Here is a 24,263-nt window from a genome sequence, read left to right as displayed (position 1 = left end):
ATCATTTCTGCTGTAGAGCAAAGTGAAGCCATTATACAGGTACATATATTCACTCCTTTTAAGGTTTTTTTTCCCCATATAGGTCATTACAGAATATTGAGCAGAGTTCCCTATGCTATTCCCTAGATCCTTACTAGTTATCTATTTTATATATAGTAGTGTGTATTTGTCAGTCCTGACCCTCCAATTTATCTCACCTCCTCTTCCCCCCACCACCCCAGTAACTGTAAGTTTGTTTTCTACTTCGGTGATTCTAATTCTGTTTTGTAAATAGGTTCATTTGTACCATTTTTAGAAGATTTTACATATAAGCAATATCTTAACGATATTTGTCTTCCTCTGTCTGACTTACTATGGTGTCATTTCATCAACAGAAGTTGATTTCTAAATTTTCTGGTAAAACCCACCCTTTTTGGTCAACGATTTTAGGAGTTTGGATAACTACATCTAGTCATGTAACCGTCACCACCTTCAAACTACAGAACAGCTCCAGGCCCCCCAGTTCTCCCACCCTCACCCCCAGCAACCAGAGATCCGTTTTTCTATCTTCACACTTTTGCCTTTTCCAGAGCACCATATATATAGACACATAGAGTTTGTAGCCTTTTGAGTCTGGTTTCTTTTCCTTTGCTTAGCATGATGCATTTGAGATTCATTGACGTTTCATGGATCAGTAATTTATTCCTGTTTTATTGCTACTGGTTCCCAGTGGTACAGCAATAGTAGAGTGGTACAGGCTTCCCCTGCTTCCCGAAAGAGGAGTGTTCCATTGACACCTTCCATGAGCTTAAATGATGTGAACTGAAGAAGCAGTTACCTTCGGGCATGAGTGCGTGCATAGTCGCTCAGTCGAATCCGACTCTCTGTGGCCCCGTGGACTGTAGCTCGCCAAACTCCTCTGTCCTTGGAATTCTTCAGGCAAGGATACTGGAGCAGGTTGCCATTTCCTCTCCAGGAGATCTTCCTAACCCAGGAATCGAATCCGTGCCTCTTTCGTCTCCTGCATTGGCAGGTGAATTCTTGCCGCTTGGGAAGCCCATCTTAGGGCACGCCTTGCTACCAAATACACAAAATAAGTTGATGTAAAACACAGATGCTCACAGACATAGTTCCAACCGTGGCCTCTTGATGCTGAGATTCTTGCTGTAGTTCCAGAGGGGAGAGTCTGGCAGCGCCACTGTTCTGACAAGAAGAGTTTTCTGTTTTTCTATTAGGAGTTTTATGGCTTCTATCCTTACAGTTAAGTCTTTAGTCCATTTCAAGTTAATTTTTGTGACTAGTATAAGACAGGGTCTTGTTTCATGCTTTTGTCTGTGAATATCCAATTTTTCCCAGCATCACTTACTGAAGAGGCTTCCTTTTCTCCACTGAAAATTCTAGGCTCTTTTGTCAAATATTTGTTGATGATATATGTATGTGTTTATTTCCAGGCCGTTGGTTCTGTTCTTTGGCTTATGTGCTTCTTTTTATGGTGGTACCATACTATTTTGATGACTATAGCCGTACAATAGAGTTTGAAATCAAAAGTCACTGTGCTGCCTCAGGCTTTGTTATTCTTTTTCCGGATTGCTTTTCTGGTCAAGTTCCTTTAAAAATTATGGGAATTTGGGGATTTTTTTTCTGTTATGAAAAATACCATTGGAATCTTCATAAGGATTGCATTAACTTATAGATAGCTTTGGGTAGTATGGATACTGTAGCAATATTTGTTCTTCTGATCTATGAACATGGGCTATCTTCCCATTTATCTGTGTCATCTTCATTCCCTTTCATCCATGTCTTACAGTTTTTAGTGTAGCGGTCTTCCATCTCCTTGGTTAAAATTATCCCTAAGTGTTGCATTGTTTGATGCTATTGTAAATGAAATTATTTTCTTTCTTTTATAGAGTGTTGTTAGTGTATAGAAATGCTGCTGATTTATATTTTGATTCAAAGTTACTGAATTTGTTGATTAGATCTGTTTTTTTTTTCTTTTTTTGCTGCAGTCTTTTTTTAAAATAAGTTCAGCTTCTTCGTTTATTTTACTTTTTATTGAGGTATAGTTGATTTACAATATTAGTTTCAAGTGTGTAACAGTGATTCAAAAATGTTATATGTACACTTTAAGATTATTATAAAATATTGGCTATATTTCATATGCTGTACAATATATCCTTGTAACTTATTTACTTCATTTACTTTTTGGGGGTGTGTTCCACTAAAATTTTATGATGCTGACTGAAATTTAAATTTGTTTTTACCTCTTTTTTGAAATTCAAGTATGGTTCATTTAAATATTTTATTAGTTTCAGGTAAATAGCATAGTGATTCAGTGTTTTTATAGATTATACTCCATTAAAGATTATTACAAAATAATGGCTGTAGCTCCCTTGTTGTATAATATATCCCTGCTACTTATCTATTTTATACACAGTAGTTCGTATCTCTTAATACCATACCCTATCTTCCCTACCTCCCTTCCCTCTCACCACTGATAAATTCTAGTTTGTTTTCTGTATCTGTGACTTTGTTGTGTTATATATGTTCGTGTTTTGTTTTATATTCCACATATAAGTGGTATCATTCATTATTTGTCTTTTTCTATTTCACCAAGCATAATATTTACTAAATCTGTCTACATTGCAGCCAGCAAATGGCAGCATTTCGTTTTTTATGGTTAATACTCCATTGTGTGTGTATATGTCTGTATATGTGTGTGTACCACATCTTCATTATCCATTCATCTCTTAGTGGACACCTGGGTTGCTTCTATATCTTGCTTATTGTAAACTGTGCTGCTGTGAACCTGGGGTGCTTGTATCTTATGTAGTGTTTTCATTTTTTTATGGATGTATACCCAGGAGTGGAACTGCTGGATCCTAGGGTAGTTTTGTTTTTAGTTTTTTGAGGAACCTCCATATTGTTTTCCATAATGGTTACACAAATTTACATCCCCACCAAGAGTGCACAAGTCTTCCCTTTTATCTACATATTCACCAACATTTGTTCTGTAGACTTTCTAATAGTCATTCTGAGGTGAAATCTCATGATGATAGGTGTGAGTTAAAATCTCATGGTTGATTTGCTTCGGCCACCTCATGCGAAGAGCTGAATCATTAGAAGAGACTCTGATGCTGGGAGGGATTGGGGGCAGGAGGAGAAGGGGACGACAGAGGATGAGATGGCTGGATGGCATCACCGACTTGATGGACGTGAGTCTGAGTGAACTCCGGGAGTTGGTGATGGACAGGGAGGCCTGGCGTGCTGCGATTCATGGGGTTGCAAAGAGTCGGACACGACTGAGTGGCTGAACTGAACTGAACGGAGTAATTAGCAATGTTGAGCATCTTTTCATGTACCTGCTGGTCATCAGTATGTTTTCTTTGGAAAAATGTCAATCAGCTCTTCTTTCCAATTAGCTTTTTTTGATTGAGTTCTTTGGTTTTTTTGATATTGAGTCTTATGAGATGTTTGTATAGTTTTGATATTAACCCACTGACAGTCATATTATCTGCAAATATTTTCTTCCATTCTAGGACTTTTATGGTGTCATGTCTCTCATTTAGGTCTTTAATCCATTGTGATTTTTGCATAGGGTGTTAGGAAATGTTCTAATTGCTTTATTTGACATGTATTTGTCTAGTTTTCTCAGCACCACTTACTGAAGAGGTTGTCTTTTCTCCATCATATATTTTTACCTCCTGTGTCATAGCTTAATTGACCCTAAGAATATAGGTTTATTTCTGGGCTCTCTATTCTGTTTAATTGACATGTTGGTCTGTGGGGCTGGGTCCTGGGCTCCCTGGTGGGCAGAGCCATGTCCAGGGGTGGCTGTGGGCTCAGGGGATCTTAAGGCAACCTGTCTGCTGGGGGGTGGGTGCTGTGTCCACACTTAGCTGTTGGACTTGAGATGTCCCAGCACTGGTGACTACAGCCTGTTGGGCCTGGGTGGGTCTGGGGTCCGCTAGAAGGAGGCTAATAGCCTACAGGGAGGATTCCAACGGCCCTGAGCAGCACCACCAGCCTCCAGCTGGTGAACCGAGCCCCCAGAGATGCCTGCTGCCACTGCCCGTGCTCCCAGGGGCAGCTGCCGTTGTCTCCTGCCGCTCCGGGAGACTCTCCAAGATAAGTGGGCATGTCTGACTCAGGCTCCTTTCAAATCACTGCCTCTGCCCTAGGTCCCAGAGTGTGTGGTTTTGTGTGTGCCCCCTTTTAGAAGAAAAAAATTATTTATGTATTTGGCTGTGCTGGTCCTGGTTGCGGCACGTGGGACCTTTGATCTTCATTAGGGCATGCAGGATCTTTAGCTGGCAGCATGCGGGATCTAATTCCCCGACCAGGGATCAAACCCGGGCCCCCTGCATTGGGAGCGCAGAGTCTTAGCCACTGGACCACCATGGATATCCCTGTGTGTCCGCTTTAACAGTGATGTCTATTCTCTCTAGCTCTCTGGGTCTCCTGAAGATTCATAGGAGGTTCACAGCCAAATGCTCTGTGGGCTTATCTTCCGAGTGTGAGACCCTGTGGGCTGGGGAGCCTGACATGTGGCTCAGCCACCCGGGCTTATGGGACTTGAGTGTATCATGACTCCACCCCTCCTGCCCATCTCATTGTGGTTCCTTCTCTGTCTTTAGTTGTAGAAGGTCTTTCCTGGCAGGTTCTGTGCTTTTTCATCAGTGGTTGTTCAGCAGATAGTTGTAATTTGGGTGTGCCTGAGAGAGGAGATGAACTTAGGGTCTTTCTATTCTGCCATCCTGGCTGGTCTCCTGACCCATAGGTTATGCAAATGTGCAGTCTTAATTTTCGGATGCTTAGGATTTTACTAATTATTTAACAAATGTGACTTAGATGTATTGCTGTCATAGAGATTACTCTAAATTGTCAGTCCCTTGAAACATGCTGGCATTTCCTCAACGGCTCAAACTAAAAATAGCTTAGATTTCTTCCTGCAGGCGAATGGCTAAACAAACGGTGGTTCTTATGTATTAGGCGGCTGAGGCTACTTAAACTGCCATAGCAAAGCACCACAGACCGGATGACTTAGACAACAGAAACATTTTCTCATAGTCTGGAGACCGGAAAGACCAGGATCAAGGTTCCAGCAGGGGCTGGCTTCTGGCTCAGAGTCCTCATGTGGAAGAGGGGGAGAGGTTTTTTTTTTTTTTTTTTTTGGTGTCTGTTGTCCTTTGTAAAGACGATGCCCACAGATTCCATCAGATCAGGGCTCACGCCCCTGATCTCATTTAAACTTAATCACCTCCTTAAAGGCCTGTTTCCAGGATGGTCGCATGGGCAGTTAGGGCTTTAGTATCTGAGTTTTGGGACATCCCAGGTGGCTCAGTGGTCAAGAATCTGCCTGCCAATGCAGGAGTTGCAGGTTTGATCCCTGAGTCAGGAAGATCCCCTGGAGAAGGAAATGGCACCCCACTCCAGTATTCTTGCCTGGAAAATCCCATGGACAGAGGAACCTGGCGGGCTACAGTCCATGGGGTCACAAAAGAGTTGGACACAACTTAGTGACTAAACAACAACGCATCGATTTTAGGGGGACATAACTGTGGAATACTCCTCAGCAATAAAGAAGGAAAAGCTGAACTATTGTTATACACGGCCACTTGCATATGTCTCCAGGGAAAAGTGGGAAAAAAAGCCAGTCCTACAGAGCTATGTCTTCTATGATTCCATTTATATAACATTTATGAAATGACAGAATTTTAGAGATGGAGACAGAGTGGTGATTGGCAGGGATTAGGATTGGAGGGGGGCACCACACAAGGACCCTTGTGATATTAGAACTGCCCAAAATCTTGGCTTTGGAGCTGGATGAATCTCTATTGGTGATAACATGGTAAAGAACTTAAAACACAGACACACATGAATAAGTTTAACTAAAATGGGGAGACATGAATAAGATTGGTGGATTGTACCCAGTGTCTGTCTCTTGATTGTGGTCTTGTACTTAGTTTTGCTAAATGTTGGCCCAGAAGGAGACTGGGCAGAGTATCTATGTTGTTGTTCAGTCACCAAGTTGTGTCAGACTCTTTGTGACCCCATGGACTGCAGCATGCCAGGCCTCCCTGCCCTTCACCATCTCCGGGAGTTTTCCAAAGTTCATGTCCTTTGAATCAGTGAGGCCAAGGCCATCCAATCATCTCATCCTCTGTTGTCCTCTTCTCCTGCCCTCAGTCTTTTCCAGCATCAGTCTTTTCCAATGAGTCAGCTCTTTGCATCAGATGGCCAGCGTAACGGAGCTTCAGATTCAGCTTGAATCTTCCTATGAGTATTCAGGGTTAATTTCCTTTAGGATTGACTGGTTTGATTTCCTTGCCGTCCAAGCTGGGTGTCTTCCCCAGCACCACAGTTCGAAAGCATCAATTCTTCGCTTCTCTGCCTTCTTTATTGTTCAACTCTAAATTCTTTCTTACAACTGAATATTATCTGCTGATTCCCTTTAGGCTGGCATTCCAGAAAAACCTCCTGTGAAGCTCCTTCGAAACCAGCTGTGGCCCCGGTGCGGAAAGGGTCCATCCTAGAACCAGCCAGGCATGGACCCCGGTCCCATTTCCCTCACTCACGAGCGCTCAGCTGGCAGGAAAGGGCTGGAGCTACAGCTGGCTGCCACTCCCCACAGCTGTTACAGCCTGGTCGCTGCTGATTCACGGAAGGAGCCAGGGCCTGCCCGGTGGTGCCAATTCCCTGGCGGTCTAGTGGTTAAAACTCCCTACTTGCAATCGAGGAACGCGCGAGGGGCGTGTCCGTGCGAGGGGCGTTGCTGGGGGACAAGAAGGTGAAGGTGAAGGCAGGTCTAGAGAGGTGAAAAATGGGGTTTGTGGTAACAATTGGCCAGAGGGCCAGGGAAGGTTTCTTGAACACTGGGAGGAAGGGACTGGAGGAGAGCGGAGGGAAGCAGAGGGGATACTTACTGAGGGCCAAGAGGATGAGACAGCAATGGAGGAAGTTGGAATTAATGCTGAGGTCCGAGGCAGAGGGTGGTCATGTGGCTGAGTGGGGGCAGGAGGGAGACTTGAGGGTCAGAGTTGGGGGCTGCCTTCTGCCTCCTGCAGGTGTAGGTGATGGGCTGGAAGAGGGGACAAACAAGTGGGCGCCCCTTGGCCCCACAGGGGGCCCACGTATCAGGAAGGCAGGGTGGGGGACCCTCCCCTGCCCTCTGGAGAGTGAGTGGAGGCTGCAGCATGTAGATGGTGCTCCATCTCAATTCCAGGACGTGTCAGTGGGCTGGAGCTAGAGAGAGATGCTCAACAAAAAGGGAGAGGAATTCGGGTGCCGCTGTGGAGTCCCTGGAAGTTCTGTTTATAAGTAGAATCTGCCCTCACAGGTAAGACCTTTGGTCCCTGGCCCCCAAAGTTCTTTCTGAATCCGGCTTTCGGGGCTCCTTTCTGGCCTTCTTTCAAGCATCACTTGCACTTCCCCGTTTTTATCTTGGCATTTCTTTTCTTCCTTGAACATTAGCAAATAAAATCCTATCCAGCTTTAAAAACACAATGTTTGAACTAATAGAGAGATTAAAAATTAGTTGATTAAGTCCAGTTTCTTGCCTTCTTTCCCTTTTTTGAGGTGAGATTACCGAGGGGCGTGATGGCTTTACCTGGCTTCAATCCATTATATCCCTGGTTGCATCTCTGCCCTCAGGCACCTTCCAGAAGGAACTCGGAGGCGCCATCACCTGGCCGTTAGCAGGACTGCAGGGGAAGCAAACGGAGACAAAGACACATCTCCCACTCTCGGGTGGAAGCCTGTCAGAGCAGAAGGGGGTTTGGGAAAACTCAGGAGCAAAGGAGAAGTGGGCTGCAGCCACACCTGGCTGGAACAGAAGGCTGCATTCCATGAACTCAACGTTCTTGAAAATGCCTTGCTGCCCATCAGTCTCGCTCAGGGGCTCTTTCGCCACAGTCCTCACTTTTCACAGCTTTTATCGCTGTTTGTCTTCCCTTGGATGTAAGCCCACGGAGGGGGGGGGGGGCGGGAGGGGGAGGTCAGGGGTGGGGTGGGCGGAGGAGGAGCCTTGTCCTCTAGGCTCCTGCTGTAGCCCCAGCCCTTAGCAAGAACCCGGCCAACAGAATGCCCTCCTGGTTTCTCAAACAGATGAATGTCCGTTTACACTACATCCACTAATGGATTCTGGAACCTTCGCTGCTGTGAGGGTGTGTGTGAATCCCAGCAGATGGCATCTTAGTTGCATTAATACAGACCCACTGGGGTGACAATCTGTCTAAATGGATGAAAATTCCACATTACAACGGACTTCTGAGGACTGCCCGTTTATTGCCTGGAATTTTAGTTCTACTTTAATAGATACGAGCTTACTTTGTTTTAAAAAATGCGATTAAACACTCACACGTGTCCACAGTCACAAATGGCCCACTCACATCCAACTAACATGTCCGGAAACCGTGGAGGGTGACGTGTGGGGCCCTGGGAGTGATGTGGGTGCAGGCAGCTCAGGGCACATGGCCTCGTCCGGAACTGAGGCTCAGTGGGGTCACGACTTCTGGTTTATGAACGTAAAATTACTGTATTCTAAGGTCGTTCTGGATCAAATAGGACATCGTGTGGGCTGCTTTGGACTGCACAAGCCTCTAATTTAAAAAACAAAACCACAGATACACAGACTTGGATTAATCATAATCCTTGCCTCATAGGGTATTCTGATCATTGAGTCAAGCACAGTACTTGTTTCTTCCCTCCTTCCTCTGCAGGCCAGCAGTCTGCAGCCTCTGGAATATGCATGGTGTTAATTCCCAGTGAGCGTTAAGTAGGTAAACAGTGTCCTTGCCGTTGCTGTCTGTGGGACAGACTAACTCAGTCAGCCTCTTCTCGGTGGTAACAGGGTTACGATGCAGGCTCTGGAGAGGGACTGCCCCTGGTGTGTATCTAAGTTATGTGCTTAAACACAGGCAAGTCCCCTCACCTGTATGGGTTTTGTTGTTCTCACTGTCCAATTGGGGTTACACCTTGTAAGGCTGTTGAAAACATCACAGCACACAGAGCAAGCACTCTGTTAACACTGGCTCTTGTTTTTACTGCTAAGGAGAGGTGGCCCTCTCTGCTGTTTCATGCCGATAGCGATGCGTGAGTCCGTGATGAGAACTGGCGAGAGAAGCAGGAAGTGCCTGTCTGTCTCCTGCAAGGTTACCATCTCTTTGTGATCCAGCAGGATTGTGGATCAGGCTGAAAAGCCAAAAACAGCTTCTCCCCCAGATTCATTTTCTGTTGCCTCAGTGATTCTTTTTGCAGCCTTAGGCCAGAACTTCACCTTGAGCTTTTCACACAGTCTGAGCCAGTGGTTCTCAAGCTTGGTTGCCCATGAGAATCACCTGGAGGGTTGGTGAAGACCCAGATCCCTGGGCCCTACTCTGTTATGGATTCAGGAGGTTAGAGGTGGAGGGCTGAGAATCTGTATTTCTAACAAATTCCCTGGTGTTGATGCTGGCCCAGCCGTTGCGAACCACTAGAATAAGCAGTGAACTATGAAGGGTGGTGGGGAGACAAGGAACAGTCAGGGGAGGCTTCCTGGAGGGGATGGCTTTTGGAGTAAGCCTCAGCTTGCTAGATGAAGAGACCACAGAGGGAACAGAGACACAGAGGTGTGAATGGCCAGGGTGTGCTGGGAAAGGCTGGAGAGATGATGGTGACAGGTCCCCAGGCGCTGGAGGGGCAGGACTTTGAAGGGCGGGTGAGAACGCAGGCTCCCTCTGGCGTCCTCTGTAAATAAGGGATGGTGTGGAGCCTGGGAGCACAGCTGGCAGCGGCGTGGAGCGGGGTTTAGGGAGAGTCAGGTAAGAGGGTAGCAGTCCTGGGAGCAGAAGGCAGCCTGGGCCCTCTGCCCACGTGACCTCACCTTCCTTCAGAGCCTGGAGGATTTCTTGCGTGATGCTACTTTCAAAGTAGAGGGTGAGACCCATGATTCCAAGGGTGTGAGATGAATTAGTGGGTGTGACCAGCATTGCAAAGAAGGAATAAAAAGAGGACAGAGTGAAAAACAGAGCTCACCACACACAACAGGAGCATTGCTTCATCAAACCCGTGTCGGGTGTGTGCGCATGCCCAGCATCACGATGTACGTGCGTTACAGTCAAAAAGGTTTGTGAGTCAAAGCTCCGTGCAGTCTTCCGGTTCAGGGAGCCAGCCGCGGTGTGGCCTCATGCCCCTGTGTGTGCTCACTCTGTCATATCTGACTCTGCGACCCCCATGGAGCCTACCAGGTTCCTCTGTCCATGGGATTTTCCAGGCAAGAGTTCCAGGAGCGGGGTTGCCATTTCCTATTCCAGGGGATCTTCTCTACCCAGGCACAGGCCTTATCTGGGGCACATGTCGTTCAGACTCCACCTTGAGAAGCTGACCATCCTGCAGTAGAGAAGACAGGGCCCTGCAGGACCCCAGGACAGGAAGGGCTGAGAGGAGGGTGTGGGAGGGGAGCTCAGAGAGCAGGCTCAGCCCTAGGAGGGTCCTGGGAGGGGGCAGGCATCAGCATGAAACAGGCTCTTGAGGAAGAGACCCTGAAGATAAAGGCAGATATAAAGTTGCCAAGAAGCGAGGGGAACTGAACAGGGTGTGAGAAGGTAAACAGGTTTTCAAAAGTAACCTGACAGACTCTAGGTCCATCCACACCTCTACAAATGACCCAGTTTCGCTCCTTTTCATGCCGTCGTACATGAGCGCCGCATCTTTACCCATTCCTCTGAAGATGGACATGTAGGTTGCTTCCGTATCCTGGCTGTTGTGCCTAGTGCTGCAATGAACATTGAGGTGCGTGCGTCTTTTTGAACTTCGGTTTTCTCAGGGTATATGCCCAGTAGTGGGATTGCTGGGTCATACAGGAGTTCTATTTTTAGTTTAAGGAACCTCCATATTGTTCTCTGTAGTGGCTGACTCGATTTACATTCCCACCAACAGTGCAAGAGGGTTCCCTTTTCTCCACAACCTCTCCAGCATTTTTTATTTGTAGATATTTTTGAGAGAATTAAAAAGAGTAACCAGAGGCCCAAGAGAGAGACAGTCCAAACAGTTTGAAGAAGCTGTAAGCCAACTCATTTAAGTGACCCCTAAGGAAGAGTTGACTCATTGGAAAAGACTGATGCTGGGAGGGATTGGGGGCAGGAGGAGAAGGGGACAACAGAGGATGAGATGGGTAGATGGCATCACCAACTCGATGGACGTGAGTTTGAGTGAACTCCGGGAGTTGGTGATAGACGGGGAGACCTGGCGTGCTGTGATTCATGGGGTCGCAAATAGTCGGACACGACTGAGCGACTGAACTGAAGGAAACTGAGGTCCAGGACCGGCCAAGGACAGGGGCCCTGAAGGCTTGTGGCCCAGGGCTCTTCCTGGCCACAGTGCATCTCCAAACACCCACTCAGGGGTCGAACCCCAGGTCATCTGCATCAGGCGATCAGTGGGTAGGTGGGAGCCCGAATGTGCCAACATCCCGGATGCTCCAGCCAGACCCTGCCCGCCCCCACCAGGTGAGAAACACTCAGGCCTGAGTTAGAACCACTGGAACTGCCATGTCTGCTGATCTTTAACAAAGAAGCCTCATGATACAGGAGCTGAGTTGGTAAAAAGGAAAAGCGACTTTGTCTCTTGTGTGGGCTGTTCTCTATACCAGCTCCACCAGCTCCAGAACCTGCGCACCAAAACCTGCCTGCTTTTAGGTCTTGATTTATTCAGATGGTCTCATTTTACACATTTAAGAAACAGTTCCAGAGAAGCTGTGATTTTAATGTCACTGAGAACAGAAGCCAGGAGGGTGGCTTACACCAGGCTGTGGGTTTAAGGTCCTTGTCGGAGGTTCTGTCTGGTGAGAACTAGCTTTGTACTTTTCAGCAATCTCATTACACAGAACTGTCTTTGATATTATTTTCTATCTGATAAATACCTCTGTCCTCTTGAAACTTTCCATGTCTAAGAAATTGCTCAAAAAGTCATATATATATATTTTTTTTAGAGAAGACAGACTTTTAAAAATAATATGTGAAAAAGCCCATGTCACTTTGGTCATCTTTTCTTTGATTTAATGGCACCGAGGCCAAGTTTGTGCCTCAGGACGGATACACACACACCTTAGGCATCCACCCTGGTACAGCTAAGGGCAGTGTCTTTTTACGCTGTTTGTATATGACATCGACAGTCACGTCTCATTTCGTCTCATCCACCTTGATTGAGGCAAAGAGAGGATCAACAGCCAACGCTGTTGTGAATATCCATCTGGAAATGCTAATTATTGCATCATCATATCCGCGCTTTCACTTGTCATGTGCCATTAGCAGGTAACAAGATCACTGTGGGTCTAAGACTGTGGAGATAATTAGAGCATCTGTAGGTTAGCAGGAAATCAAGTTGTGCTGGTACCCATCAGTGCTGGGGAGCAGAACGCAATTAGAGGGAAAATCTGCCAGGTCTTGAGAGGAATAAAGCCCGGGGGATTCAGTACCGTGACTGACTTGACAGTAACTTCCGGTCTTGCATTGCAAGTGGCGGCCTGGAAAGAGTGCTCGGGACAGCGGGAGCAGGGTGGTCTGCCAGCAAGGCCATGGATGGTGAGTGTTTGAAAGGTCCTGAGAATTGCCTGATTTAAAAAACAGTGGTTATTATGCTTTCCAATCTACTAGTCTTTCTTCAAGTTATTTTCTCCAGCCTGGGAGCTGGGTATTTAGCATAAGAGCAGGGTAAAGGGGGCAACCTTCATTCAAGCCCATCATCAGCTTTCCAAGCCTGGGAGTCTGGTGCCCCCAGCCAGCAGCCTTCCAGAGCCCCCTGTGCCAGCACCACCCTCCTCTGCCCGTGAAGCTGCAGGTGTCCTCAGCATAGACCGCCAGCCCCCCGTTTCTGTTCATTTCCATTTCCAGTTCTCCAACAGCAGCCACCCACATCCTGCTAAAGCCGGACTGCCTTTGTTTCCTCCAGTTAAGACACAAACACTCATCATCCATCATGTGGACAACAGGAAGTGTAACAGGTTTTACATCTTGAAAAGACAGAACAGGTTTTAGAGGATGAGGGAGAGATCTGCAAGCTGGTGAGGGTTACGCCAGGTAATTCAACAAGACACAGGAAAAGACAGGGACATACCTGAAAGGTCTGAAGTCACACACAGCAGACCGAGCCCTCAGATTGCAATGCGAAGAACAGGCTTACGCCGGCTGTGGCAGGGGCCCTCGATCAGGTGTCATCAACGCAGCCACAGCACACGCTGGGTTTTGAAGGAGGCGCAAGACACAAAGGGCGCTGGCTAACTCAGCCTGCATATTCACCCCCTACGCAATCCAAAATCACCTCCCCAGGACTCAGAACATGCAATCAAACCAAACACTCCGGTTGTACAGAGGGCAGACGTCTACAGAAACTAACCGGCAGAGGCTACGTGGGTCAGAGAGGGCGGCCAGCCTTCCGTCCGCACTCAAGGCTTCAAGGCTCTTCTCTTCCAGGGCCTGGCCTGTCTCGCAGGCACGGCTTCGTCCCTGTGGTAAGGTGGCCACCCCACACAAACAGGCAGCTGGAAGCTTGGTTCACATTTTTTAATAACATGGCACAGTTTACATAACACAAGAAGGCTCCGCCGATGAGAACATGCTGAAGACTCAAGTCGCTTCACGTTTCTTTTCACATGGGATCTAGAAAGGACTTTATTACATACAGGAGGAACAGCAAAAAGGTCTGTATAGAACAATCTCTTTACAATACTGAAAGCTACCACTACGGTTCCAGTGTACATATTCCTTGGATTTTTTTTTTCCTTTTTAGTTGTTGTCTTTAAAAAAAAAAAACAAAACAAAAACACTGCACAACATTTGGAATTCACAAAATCTGAAACTCACAACTAAACCTTCAGTTGACTACTAAAATAGATCTCTCTGCTTATTAGAAACAATGGTCTGTAGTTAACTTTTTTTTTTTTTGCAAAAACAGGATAACAACGTCAGATAGCACTTTAATATACTAGAAGACCAAATGGAACTAATTTTATTTCATACATATATTTTACAGTCCAGTAGACAAGATATATTGTATCTCTGCTAGTAAAGTCATATTCTCTCCAAATTAGGTAGACAAGAGGCTGACTGTATGATAAAAGTATTATGAAGAGACAGTAAGATTGATGCAAAACTCAAAAACACGCACACACAAGACCGTCTCTCTGCCTGCCGCCTTTCGCCCTCTGCAACGCTCCCCGGCCCCACAAAGCTGACCTGCTCCGGCTCCTCCTGGACTGGCTTACCGATGGGAGCATGGTGAGTCATGCTAGGGAACGTGCTCCTGAACTTCATCAGGTACTGAATACAGTGAAAACATATCCATCATCTGAGAAAACGCGAAGCTTCCTTTCAGGATCTGTTTGGGTGCAACTGAATCTCATTACAGAATGAGAAGGGGTGTACAGATAGGAAACTGAAAAACGCATGGTTCCCACATGAGGGGTGTGTGAAATCATGTGACAGATGGTGACGAGGTGCTGGCGGCCTGTTTGTGTCCCCTGCTTTTGGCATCTGACCACTCCCGTCCTCCCTGGCTCTGGTTGGTTGGCTCACGGCCTTGGTTTACCTCTCCGGGGCTGCACTCTCGCCACCCCACCCCTACACGCACCCAGAGGCCCACAAGCAACTTCAGATGCAAAGTTTCAGCCTGGGGGTCCAATTTGCAAAATCAGGTATTATTCTCTGTTTGAAAAAACAAGCAAGGAAAACAGTCATATCACGTTAAGTGCTTGTTCAGGGAAAATATGACCTTAAGTATGTTGTAAATGGACTTGAAAAGGCTCCTTTGAGTTAGGCGGGCTTTTGTGAAAAGCCCTAACATTCATTGCATAGTTGAAGGGTTTAGCTGTCTAGAACAATACATGGGGAACACAGCCGAAGCCGGCTGCGCTCGCTGATATTAAGTCTGCAAATAGCACATTTTAAGAAGTATTAATGTATTATGTTACTTACTCTTTATCTATTTACATCTGTACAAAGTAAAGCTTTCATCTTACCCTTTTGCATATATGAACCATTAGCTCATGAAGCAACAAGCCCGCCCCCCCCCCCTTTTTTCTTTACATAACTATGTACACAGCCTTCCCTTCTCACCCCAAAGAGCTCTCTGCACGGTGGATGGTGTGGACTCTTGTCTGCTCCCCCCACCCCCCAATTATCACCGCGTGGGTGTGTTGTGTTGTCATCTTCACTGTTTTGGTTCAAATCAAAAAAAGTTTTATACGACAAGCCAAAAGAGTGGGGAGACATGAGAACGTATGAATCGGCTAAAAGATCTGAAAAATTTCAACAGAGAATATACAAAAAACATTTCAAAATCTGCACCGAGTCTATACATAATTTTTTTTTATACACAGGGAAGCGCTGGGGGCTCCCCACCCGCACTGGAGACGCGGGCCTGGCCAGCGCGCGCAGAGGGCAGGCCCGCAAGTCCGGTGCCACACGGCCCGCAGGCCTCTGTGTCCCGCCCGGCGTCCTGTCCACTCCTTACCGGGCTTCGATGTCCTTCAGCGTGTGGGAGGGAGGCCGCTCCCTGATCTCGGCGGACAGGGGCGTAGTCCTGCGGGGGGACACGGGGCGGCCCCCCAGCGTGGAGATGAGCGGGGGAGGTGCGCTCAGCGCCGCCGTCGGGGGCGTCTTGTTGAGCAGTCCGTTCTGGTGGCCCGCTGTGGGGCTGATGCGCGGGTAGTGCATGCTCGGCAGCCCCGGCGTGAGCAGCCCGGGGTGCGGCAGGTGGCCGTCCAGGGAGGCCGGGTGCACGGGGTGCAGCCGCGGGTGCTCGTAGTCCTCGCGGAGCACGTGCAGCCGCTCGCGCTCGTCCAGGTGCGCCCCGCGCTCGTGCTCCCGCCGCGGGTCCACCGCCAGCGGGTGGTGGTGGTGGTGGTGGTGGTGGTGGTTGTAGTCGTGCGGCTCCCGGTCCCGGAAGGAGCGGTCGGCTTCGTACAGCCGGGGCGTCGAGAGCCGGTGCAGGGGGTCGTTCCTCAGCAGGAAGTCCCTGCCCAGCGGGTCTCTGCGGTGAATGTCCAGTTCCCGGTAGGGGTCCCTCAGGGGGTCCCGGATGGGGTCCCAGTGGAAGGAGGGGTACGGGAAGCGCTCCCCGCCCGGGATGGGGCTGAGGCCCATGAAGGGCGTCATCATGCGAGTCCTGTCCAGGCCGCTGATGCTGTTCATGGGGTGGATCCCGGGCATCCCCACGGCCACGGGCATGGAGGCCAGGGGCCCCGGGTGCACGCCGGCCGAGGAGCTGGGCGGCGGCGGCGGGGGCGGTGGCTCCGAGGACCGGTGGGTCGGCGGGGCCTCGGGGGGCAGGTCGTGGTCCTCCTTGCGCTCCTCCTTGACCTTGACCTCGGCGCTCTTCTTGGGGTTCTCGTAGGCCGGCTCGCCCTTGCGTGGCTCGGCGTCCCGGCTGGCCGCACTGCCCGGCCGGGCGCTGTCGGCAGCGGGCGCCCGCGCATAGGGCGACGGCACCCGGGCCAGCTGCTTGGCCTCCTCGCCTGCGGCGCGGCCCTCGTGGCCATGGCCGTCCTTCTCAGCCAGGGGGCCCTCCTTCGCCTTGTGCTCGTCGGCACCCAGGTCCTTGCGCGATTCTGAGTGCTCCCGCTCCCTGTCCTTGCACTTGTCTTTCTCGCGAGCCTCGGTGCTCAAATGCCCCCTGATCTGCTCGCCGGAGCTGCGGCCGTGTCCCAGGGTGCTCACCGGGAGGACGGGGGCTGGAGAGGGGTGGCTGGAGTGTCTCTTCTCGACGCTTTCCCTGCGGAGGAGATGGGACACCGGGAGGCAGGTGAGCTGGGCTGCCGGTCGGCTGCCTGAGGTGAGGCCCAGCCGGCCACCCTGACCTGACTGGCCTAGACTCCAGAGGAGGCTTGAGCGGGTGAAGCCCGAGGGATGAGGGGTGGGAGAGTGTGAGGGGCCGTAACTGTGTATGTAAGAGGCACCGACCTGAATCAAGACCGGGAGGAAGAACTTTCAGAAACCTGAACCGACCAATGAGGTCAGTGATGGGGCCACGCAGCGGCCTGTCTAGATTCTCAGGATGAAGAATCAAGTTACAACACTGCGATTCTGAGCCCGCAGGGGAGCACAACCAGAGGATCACGGGAAACTCTCTCTTCTGACAGCAAGAGGAAGGGCTGGTTTCAGAGTAAAGGCCGCAGGTATGGGGCAACCAAGATGAAGCCCCCGAGGGGCTCAAAAGGAAACCAGTTTCAGGACACTGGGGTCGCACAAAGCACCTCTGCCTTAGGAAGGAGAAGCCAGGATCTGATGCCAGAAGCAGCAGCAGGTCCAGAGACACGAAACCTAAGGGGCCGGAGAGAACCAGTTCCATCTGTGAACGGAAGTGTGGAAGAACTCTAGAGGCCTGTCTTGGGTGGGGGTTTAAGAATACAGGGCACACAGTGGGAAGTGACAGAGGAGAGGGAGAACACGGAGAGCCGAGACCAGGGTGTTCGAGGGACGGCCCGAGACAGAAAGTGGTGGGGGGGAGCAGGAGGCCTGGGGGGCCCAGAGGGTGAGGGTGCCCCGCAGAGAGAAATAAGGCTGCCCCTACAAGGTTCTGTTTCTAGACAATGTGCAGAGGCTAAGAAGAAGAGCATCTTTAAGATGTAAGATAAAGAAAAGTGTATTTGAATTTCCTTTCATCCAAAAGGCCACTGTGAGTCCATCTAGAAAAACAGAGAAAGGTGAGCTGCCAAGTCCTGCCCTTTCTTCACTGACAGGCCGTCTAGAGCAGGTGTTCCCCCTCCCCTAGCCGGGAGCTGGCACCCCTCTGTCTGTGGCCTGTCAGGAACTGGGCGGCAGAGCGGGAGGTGAGTAGCCGACAAAACTGAGACCCTCTCTGCCTGCTTGCCACCGGGTCCACAGAGAAACGGTCTTCCACAAAAATGGTTGGGGACTGCTGATCTAGAGAGCTCCTGGTCTAGGGGTGGCCCCTCCAGGGGCACCTGCTCTGGCAGCTCAGAGCTGTATGTCATGATGGCCTAAATGGCCCTCCCATTGGCTGAGAGATTTTTTACCATGCTCTCCCGAGGAAAAATCTTGTCTTTTTATAAGAAAATCACTTAGCGTGATGGCCTATGATGCAACAGCTACTTAACCTGCTGCATTTAGAGCCTCCAAAGTTAAATTCTTTTAGATCGCTACAAAACACGTACACACACATGCACACAACATACACAGTCAAGAAAAACAAAAGATTTGGATCGTACTGGAAACTTCAGTTCCCAAGGGAAGTGTTATTGAGTATTTTGCATCAGGTGTATCTCGTGTGAGTGAAGTCACTCAGTTGGGTCCTACTCTTTGCAACCCCATGGACTGTAGCCTAACCAGGTTCCTCCGTCCATGGGATTTTCCAGGTAAGAATACTGGAGTGGGTTGCCATTTCCTTCTCCAGGAGATCTTCCCGACCCAGGGATTGACCCAGGTCTCCCGCACTGTAGGCAGACGCTTTATGGTCTGAGCCACCAGGGAAGATCCTGTAGTCCGATGTATCTCATGTAGTCCTTGCTAATTCACTCAAATTGAAAATACCCTCAAGAAAGGGAGGCAAGCAGGAGGAAGGCCTTGTCAAGAATGCTTATGACATTCTTCAGAAAAAATACTCAGATGATGTTTTTCCTCTTTAAGGCTACTTCTTTTTGAGGCATGGACTACCACGTAAGGAGATAAAAACGGTTAGTAAAATAAATTATCCACTGGTGACACGAAACCCAAATTGCTTGGTGAGGTTTCTTTGAATATGGGTTAGCAAAATCTTAGCGGTCATCTGTGAGCCCAGGATTTGAGTTTCAACAAAATTTGAGAAAAATATGATGAGACGATGCAAAACATGGCTTTCTAACAGAAAACAAAAAGAAAAGGGGGGGGAGAGAGAGCGAAAAACCTATGGATGAGTCAATGGACTGCACGAACTCGAAAGCAAATATGGTCTGATTCATGCCGTGTGTGTCTGGTCCAGGCTCCAGCTCACTACCTTTTCGAGAGCGGTTTCTGTTTGGAGACACTAGGGCTCGCGGGGGTGCTGGGTGTGGACACTGCTGCTGAGCCGGGACTCGCTCGCTTTGTACTGGACCTAGAATTGCGATGCTGGCCTGTGGTCACGAGGCCCTGTGGGGCCAGAGGGACAAGGGTCACTGGGCTCAGGGCATGGTGGTGGTTGTGGGGAGGAGGGTCGGGGGCGCTGTCCCGGCTGCGTGAGGGGTCGAGGCTACAGCTAAAGCTCGAGGCTGGGCCGGGGAGTCGGGGGTGGGGGGCCGGTACTTGGCACAGAGGGGGCTCCCCCATCGGGACTCGAGAGCGGGTTCTTTGCGTACCTTTCTTTGTCATCTTTACTAACGGAGGAGTCTCGTTTATCTACATCTCTATCTCTGTCATGAGCTGCAGCGGACGCGCTACGCTCCAGCTCCCCTGGCTTCAGCCAGGGCGGAGGGGTCGGGAACGACGGAGGCGTTCGGTGCAGCCGGTTCCAGGGCTCGTGAGGGTTGCTAAAGCTCTGCACACTGGGGCCATCCTTGTGGCCGAACACTGAGTTGGGTGCTGAAATGGTGAAGTGGAGAACAAAAAAGGTTTCAGAGAAATTATATATTTGCCATAATGAAGGTACTTACCAAAAAACTTTTAACAGCATTCAGAGTTAAAATGAATACATATTATTGGGAGCTGGAAAAGGAAAGGAGATTAACAGATTCATTAGAGGAACGCGTCCTACACTGGAGAGGTTAAGTAAGCTCACAGCTTTTCCTGTTGTTTTTTTTTCTAACCAAAGGCAAAGGGGCAGACGGGGGTGAAGAGGGGGGAGATTAGAAAGGAAAGGATCTAGCCTGACAGGTGCACGCAGAGGACCCGAGCATGCAGGAGGGTGGACGTGGATGGTGTGACTTGGGTTAACAGCTCCGTTCAGAGTAGAATATGAGGTTCTTTTCTGCCCACCACGGCCCTGTTAATGTAACACGACTGCTGCCCTGTCCACAGCCTCAGCGACCGAAACCAGCATCAGCAGAGGCCAGACAGGGTCAGACACGGAGGGTCTCCAGGCTCCGAGGACCTGGGACGGAGCTGCATCTCAAGTCTCCTGCAGTGGCGGGCAGGATGTGTGGACAGGACAAGCTGATACTGAGTGGCTAAAGGGTGTTTAGAACAGGAAGAGTTGCAACTCCCTTCCTACTTTAGACAGACTCCTTTTTTCTGGAAAGTCTTTACTGAATTTGTTACAATACTGTTTCTTCTGTTTTGATGTTTGCCCCCTCAAGTACTGACTCTACAGCCCCGCCCTGCGTTGGAAGGTGAAGTCCTAGCTGCTGGATTACCTGGGAAGCCCCTTGACTTCTCAGTGGTGGAAAATTAGTCCTCCTGGACGTTGCCCTCTCTGGGCTGTCCTGAGCCTGGTACGGTTTCCTGTTCTTCAGTGTGTTTTCTCACTTCCACTGAAGCAAGATGAACTATAAAGGCTGTCTTCACGTCTAATGGGTGGGTGGTGGTGGTGGTGTAGTCGCTATGTCGTGTCTGACTCATGGCCACCCTGTGGACTATATCCCACCAGGCTCCTCTGTGCGTGGGATTCTCCAGGCAAGAATACTGGAGTGGATTGCTATTCCCTTCTCCAGGGGATCTTTCCCACCCAGGGATCAAACCTGGGTCTCCTGCACTGCAGGCAGATTCTTTACCACTGAGCCACCAGGGAAGCCCACATCTGAGTGCTGTGGCTAAACGCTGGGTGGCTAGAGATGGCATAGGATGAAATTATGAACTTCAGCAAACTCTGTGGTGTTCAACTGACCCCCTTTCCTGACCTTCAGGAGCATATATCAACAGCGTGCTAGAGGTTGGTTTAGACCTAACTCCACTGACTGGGCTTGCTTTGGCAATGATATAACCTACATTTGTTTCCCAAGAGCATGGTTCCTTTCATCTAGAAAGGTCTCAAGCCATCGACAGATCAGAGGAGACAGTTTAAGATGGATTGTAAAAAGTTAGAGGTACTCACTAACTGAAGGATTTCCAAGTCCCCCAAAGGCGTTGCCACCAACTGCTGCCAGGCCCGTGAATGTAGACGGCCGATTAAAAGGCTCTGCAGACGAGATTGGGAAGAAGGGCATGGCTGTAGGACTCCGCTGAGTGAGGCAGCGCAGATTCCTGGGAAGGCAGTGGGGGCCCCTTGCCACGTGTATACTCAGACGCGATCTGTCTCACTTCTCCCACCAGATTATCCAAAGGGTTTTTCATCCTTTTGGATCTGGGCATTGGGTTAGCAAAATATCTGTGGGGGCTATTTCCTGGAACTTCTTTTTGGCCACGCTGTGCTGCATACATGTGGGATCCTTGTTCCCTGACTAGGAATCAAACCCACACGCCGCTGCAGTGGAAGCTCAGAGTCTTAACCACGGGACCGTCAGGGAAGGCCCCCATCTCTTCTCTGCTGGGTGGGGAACATTACTCAAGCCACAGTGTGCTCACATTGCCTCCCTGCCTGTGTCTCCTCCTCTCAGGAAACGCCCTGTAAGCTCTGACAGAACAGAAGTTAAGATAGCAGCTTAAAATCTCCCAATGGAATGCTGAGGTCACACGTATCCTACACCCTGTGGTTGGGTGTACCGTTGCCCGCATGTGCTAGTACACGTGTGAAAATAGCAAATACATAAAGGCCACGAATAAATCCTTTACTAGAAAGAGATATATGAATTGGGCTGTGAAATGATTAAAAAATAAGAGATACTATCTCTACATTACATCATGGTGTCTTTCTCTCCACCTCCAGGGGTGCCCTTATATGGGCAAGAGTTCACTGTCTTCTCCCATCAGTGGGGACAGGCTGCTGTACACGTGGATTCCCCGAGGTCCCAGGGCTTCCACCCTCCGCACACTGAGTAACTCCACACAGAACCACAATTGCACACGGATCTCCTATTTGAAGAAGCCGGTGTAAGAGGCGGTGAACTAGAGATGGATGGCCTGGATTCAAACATCTCTGAGGTTACCTCCATCTCCTGACAGTAAGAGACCTATCTAGGACTGTGCAGCCAGAAAGTGCAGCAGGAATGCAGGTTTTCTGAGATACGCGCGGTCAATGCCCGTGAATGAGGGACACAACTCACCGAGGTGGGCAGCGGGGGTAAGGAAGTTGCTGTGATGCGGGGGCGGCCCGAACGGGGTCCCAGTTGGGTGTGCAGCACCTGGAGAGTCAGACACAATGGAGTTAGACTTCAGAGGAAGCCCACTTCTCTGGCGCTGGCCAAAAGGTTCATTTGGATTTTTCCGTATACTCTTATGGGAAAAAACCTGAAGGAACTTTTTGGCCAACCCAATACAACGCCACTGGCTTCTGCCCCCTAAGACCCCCGCAGAGAGCATGTAAAGTAAGAACGCAGCTCAAGTCCACCCGGGCAGCACTCGGGGAAAGAGACACGTGCTTCTCAGGAGGCGGAAAGGAATTCAACCCCTCTTCTCTTTCCTGGCCGGGCTGCCCGCTATGGAAAAGCGGTATTCCTTTCACCGATGCCGACGCTCAGCACCGCAAACACGGAGAAACACCGCCAGTGGGGCAGGGCTTCTACGGCCACGTACGTTGGGAGGAAGGCCGGGCGAAAAACGGGAAGCAAGGTTCTTGACCGACGGACTAGGAGCCGTGGCCACGTGCACTCAGTCTCTCTGGGGCAGCATCTGGCCCTGGGCTCCCTTATTCAGAGACACCTCTGGGGGGTGAAGCTTTCACTCTGAGAGACAATGTTTAATCCAGGCGCAGGAGCGGCCACCACAGAGCTGGACTCTGGGCTGCACAGCTTGGGCTTCTGCACAATCCCTTTTCCTGAGAACGTGTTAGATGTCATGGACACGCATGGAAGGAGGTGTTAAAACCGGACCCTACGGAACGCACTGAAAGTCGAGTCAGGCTGTGGGAGACGGAGGTCTCCAGGCTCTCGACCTTCAGTGCCGGGAAAAGCTAGTTTCTTCACTTGCTCCTGGACACCAATCACCCTACAGCCTCCTGTTACTCTTTGCCTCGCCTGCCGGGGAACTCGGGTCTACCTTATTGCTCTCTTTCTTTGGTTTCCCCTTTCCTCTCCTTTATATCTGGCCTTGATCCTCTGTTGCTGCTGTTTACTTGCTAAGTTGTGTCCAACTCTTTGAGACCCCAGGCACTGTAGCCTGACCAGGTTCCTCTGTCCGTGAAATTGTCCAGGCAGGAATAGTGGAGTGGGTTGTCATTTCCTCCTCCAGGGGATCTTCCTGACCTGGGGATCAAACCCACATCTCCTGCACTGGCAGGTGGATTCTTTATCACTGAGCCACATGGGAAGCCTCGAATCCTTCTTTTGACAGTGTGCACATGTGAATTAGGGAAGGATGATATTTCCAAAAGCTGAGGGCATCCACCTGGCGTGTGTGTCGATGTGCAGCTAAGGGGGCAAGTACCCTGGGAGGCAGTCCTGACTCTAGACAAGAGGTAGGCCAAGGTCATCTGAAGAAGCCCCCTTAGTTTATCTAAGGCACTTGTGCCCAACAGTAAGATCAAAGTGGCAGAATTTAACAAGTGTGTCTACTTTTATACTTACCAGTTCAAAGTTTCAACCAATACCCATTTTGGGACAACTTCAATATTGCTTACACTAGAGATTACCCTCCAGAATGGAAGTATAAACAGGGTGGGAATGGATTTACTAGTAACTGTTCCAAGAATCCCTTGCTTTTGACTAAGTTCCTATCAGATCAGATCAGATCAGTTGCTCAGTCGTGTCCGACTCTCTGCGACCCCATGAATCGCAGCACGCCAGGCCTCCCTGTCCCTCACCAACTCCCGGAGTTCACTCAGACTCACATCCATTGAGTCAATGATGCCATCCAGCCAACTCATCCTCTGTTGTCTCCTTCTCCTCCTGCCCCCAATCCCTCCCAGCATCACAGTCTTTTCCAATGAGTCAACTCTTCGCATGAGGTGGCCAAAGTACTGGAGTTTCAGCTTTAGTATCATTCCTTCCAAAGAAATCCCAGGGCTGATCTCTTTCAGCCTGGAGACTGGTTGGATCTCCTTGCAGTCCAAGGGACTCTCAAGAGTCTTCTCCAACACCACAGTTCAAAAGCATCAGTTCTTCGGCGATCAGCCTTCTTCACAGTCCAACTCTCACATCCATACATGACCACAGGGAAAACCATAGCCTTGACTAGACGGACCTTTGTTGGCAAAGTAACGTCTCTGCTTTTCAATATGCTATCTAGGTTGGTCATAACTTTCCTTCCAAGGAGTAAGCATCTTTTAATTTCATGGCTGCAGTCACCATCTGTAGTCATTTTGGAGCCCAG

The 24,263-nt window shown here is 49.5% G+C and overlaps 2 protein-coding genes and 1 long non-coding RNA gene across 16 annotated transcripts in view; 2 read left to right on the top strand and 1 right to left on the bottom strand.

Moving 5' to 3' along the window:
• The window catches only part of LOC123331529, a 38,161-nt gene extending 30,390 nt beyond the window's left edge, over positions 1 to 7,771 (top strand). The window contains exons 2-4 of one of the 5 annotated variants that reach the window (XR_006640580.1): positions 6,435 to 6,490; positions 7,202 to 7,315; positions 7,630 to 7,771. The gene's annotated coding sequence lies outside the window, so the exon portion shown is untranslated. Of the gene's footprint in view, positions 1 to 6,434; positions 6,491 to 6,628; positions 6,793 to 7,201; positions 7,316 to 7,554 lie in introns of those variants that run through there. The other 4 variants (XR_006640581.1, XR_006640582.1, XR_006640579.1 and 1 more) reach the window with 4 other exon arrangements.
• A 25-nt stretch (positions 7,772 to 7,796) lies between these two features.
• On the top strand, positions 7,797 to 8,186 carry LOC123331538. Its single transcript, XR_006548224.2, has 2 exons — positions 7,797 to 7,935; positions 8,083 to 8,186. It is a non-coding gene; the product is annotated as an uncharacterized LOC123331538 (long non-coding RNA).
• A 5,313-nt stretch (positions 8,187 to 13,499) lies between these two features.
• AUTS2 (activator of transcription and developmental regulator AUTS2) overlaps positions 13,500 to 24,263 on the bottom strand; it is a 1,208,197-nt gene continuing 1,197,433 nt past the window's right edge. For all 10 annotated transcript variants that reach the window (XM_025274741.3, XM_025274742.3, XM_025274746.3 and 7 more), the window contains 4 exons: positions 22,061 to 22,138; positions 20,953 to 21,036; positions 19,283 to 19,505; positions 13,500 to 16,722 (listed from right to left, as the gene is read on the bottom strand). In XM_025274741.3, the coding sequence (XP_025130526.1) occupies positions 15,459 to 16,722; positions 19,283 to 19,505; positions 20,953 to 21,036; positions 22,061 to 22,138 (1,649 nt within the window). In that variant the 3' untranslated portion in view covers positions 13,500 to 15,458. The remainder of the gene's footprint in view (positions 16,723 to 19,282; positions 19,506 to 20,952; positions 21,037 to 22,060; positions 22,139 to 24,263) is intronic.

Source organism: Bubalus bubalis, chromosome 24 (genome assembly GCF_019923935.1).
Source record: "Bubalus bubalis isolate 160015118507 breed Murrah chromosome 24, NDDB_SH_1, whole genome shotgun sequence".
NCBI classification, from domain to species: domain Eukaryota; kingdom Metazoa; phylum Chordata; class Mammalia; order Artiodactyla; family Bovidae; genus Bubalus; species Bubalus bubalis.
The sequence above is the reverse complement of the archived record's forward strand: the minus strand, read 5'-3'. Positions and strand labels throughout refer to the sequence as shown.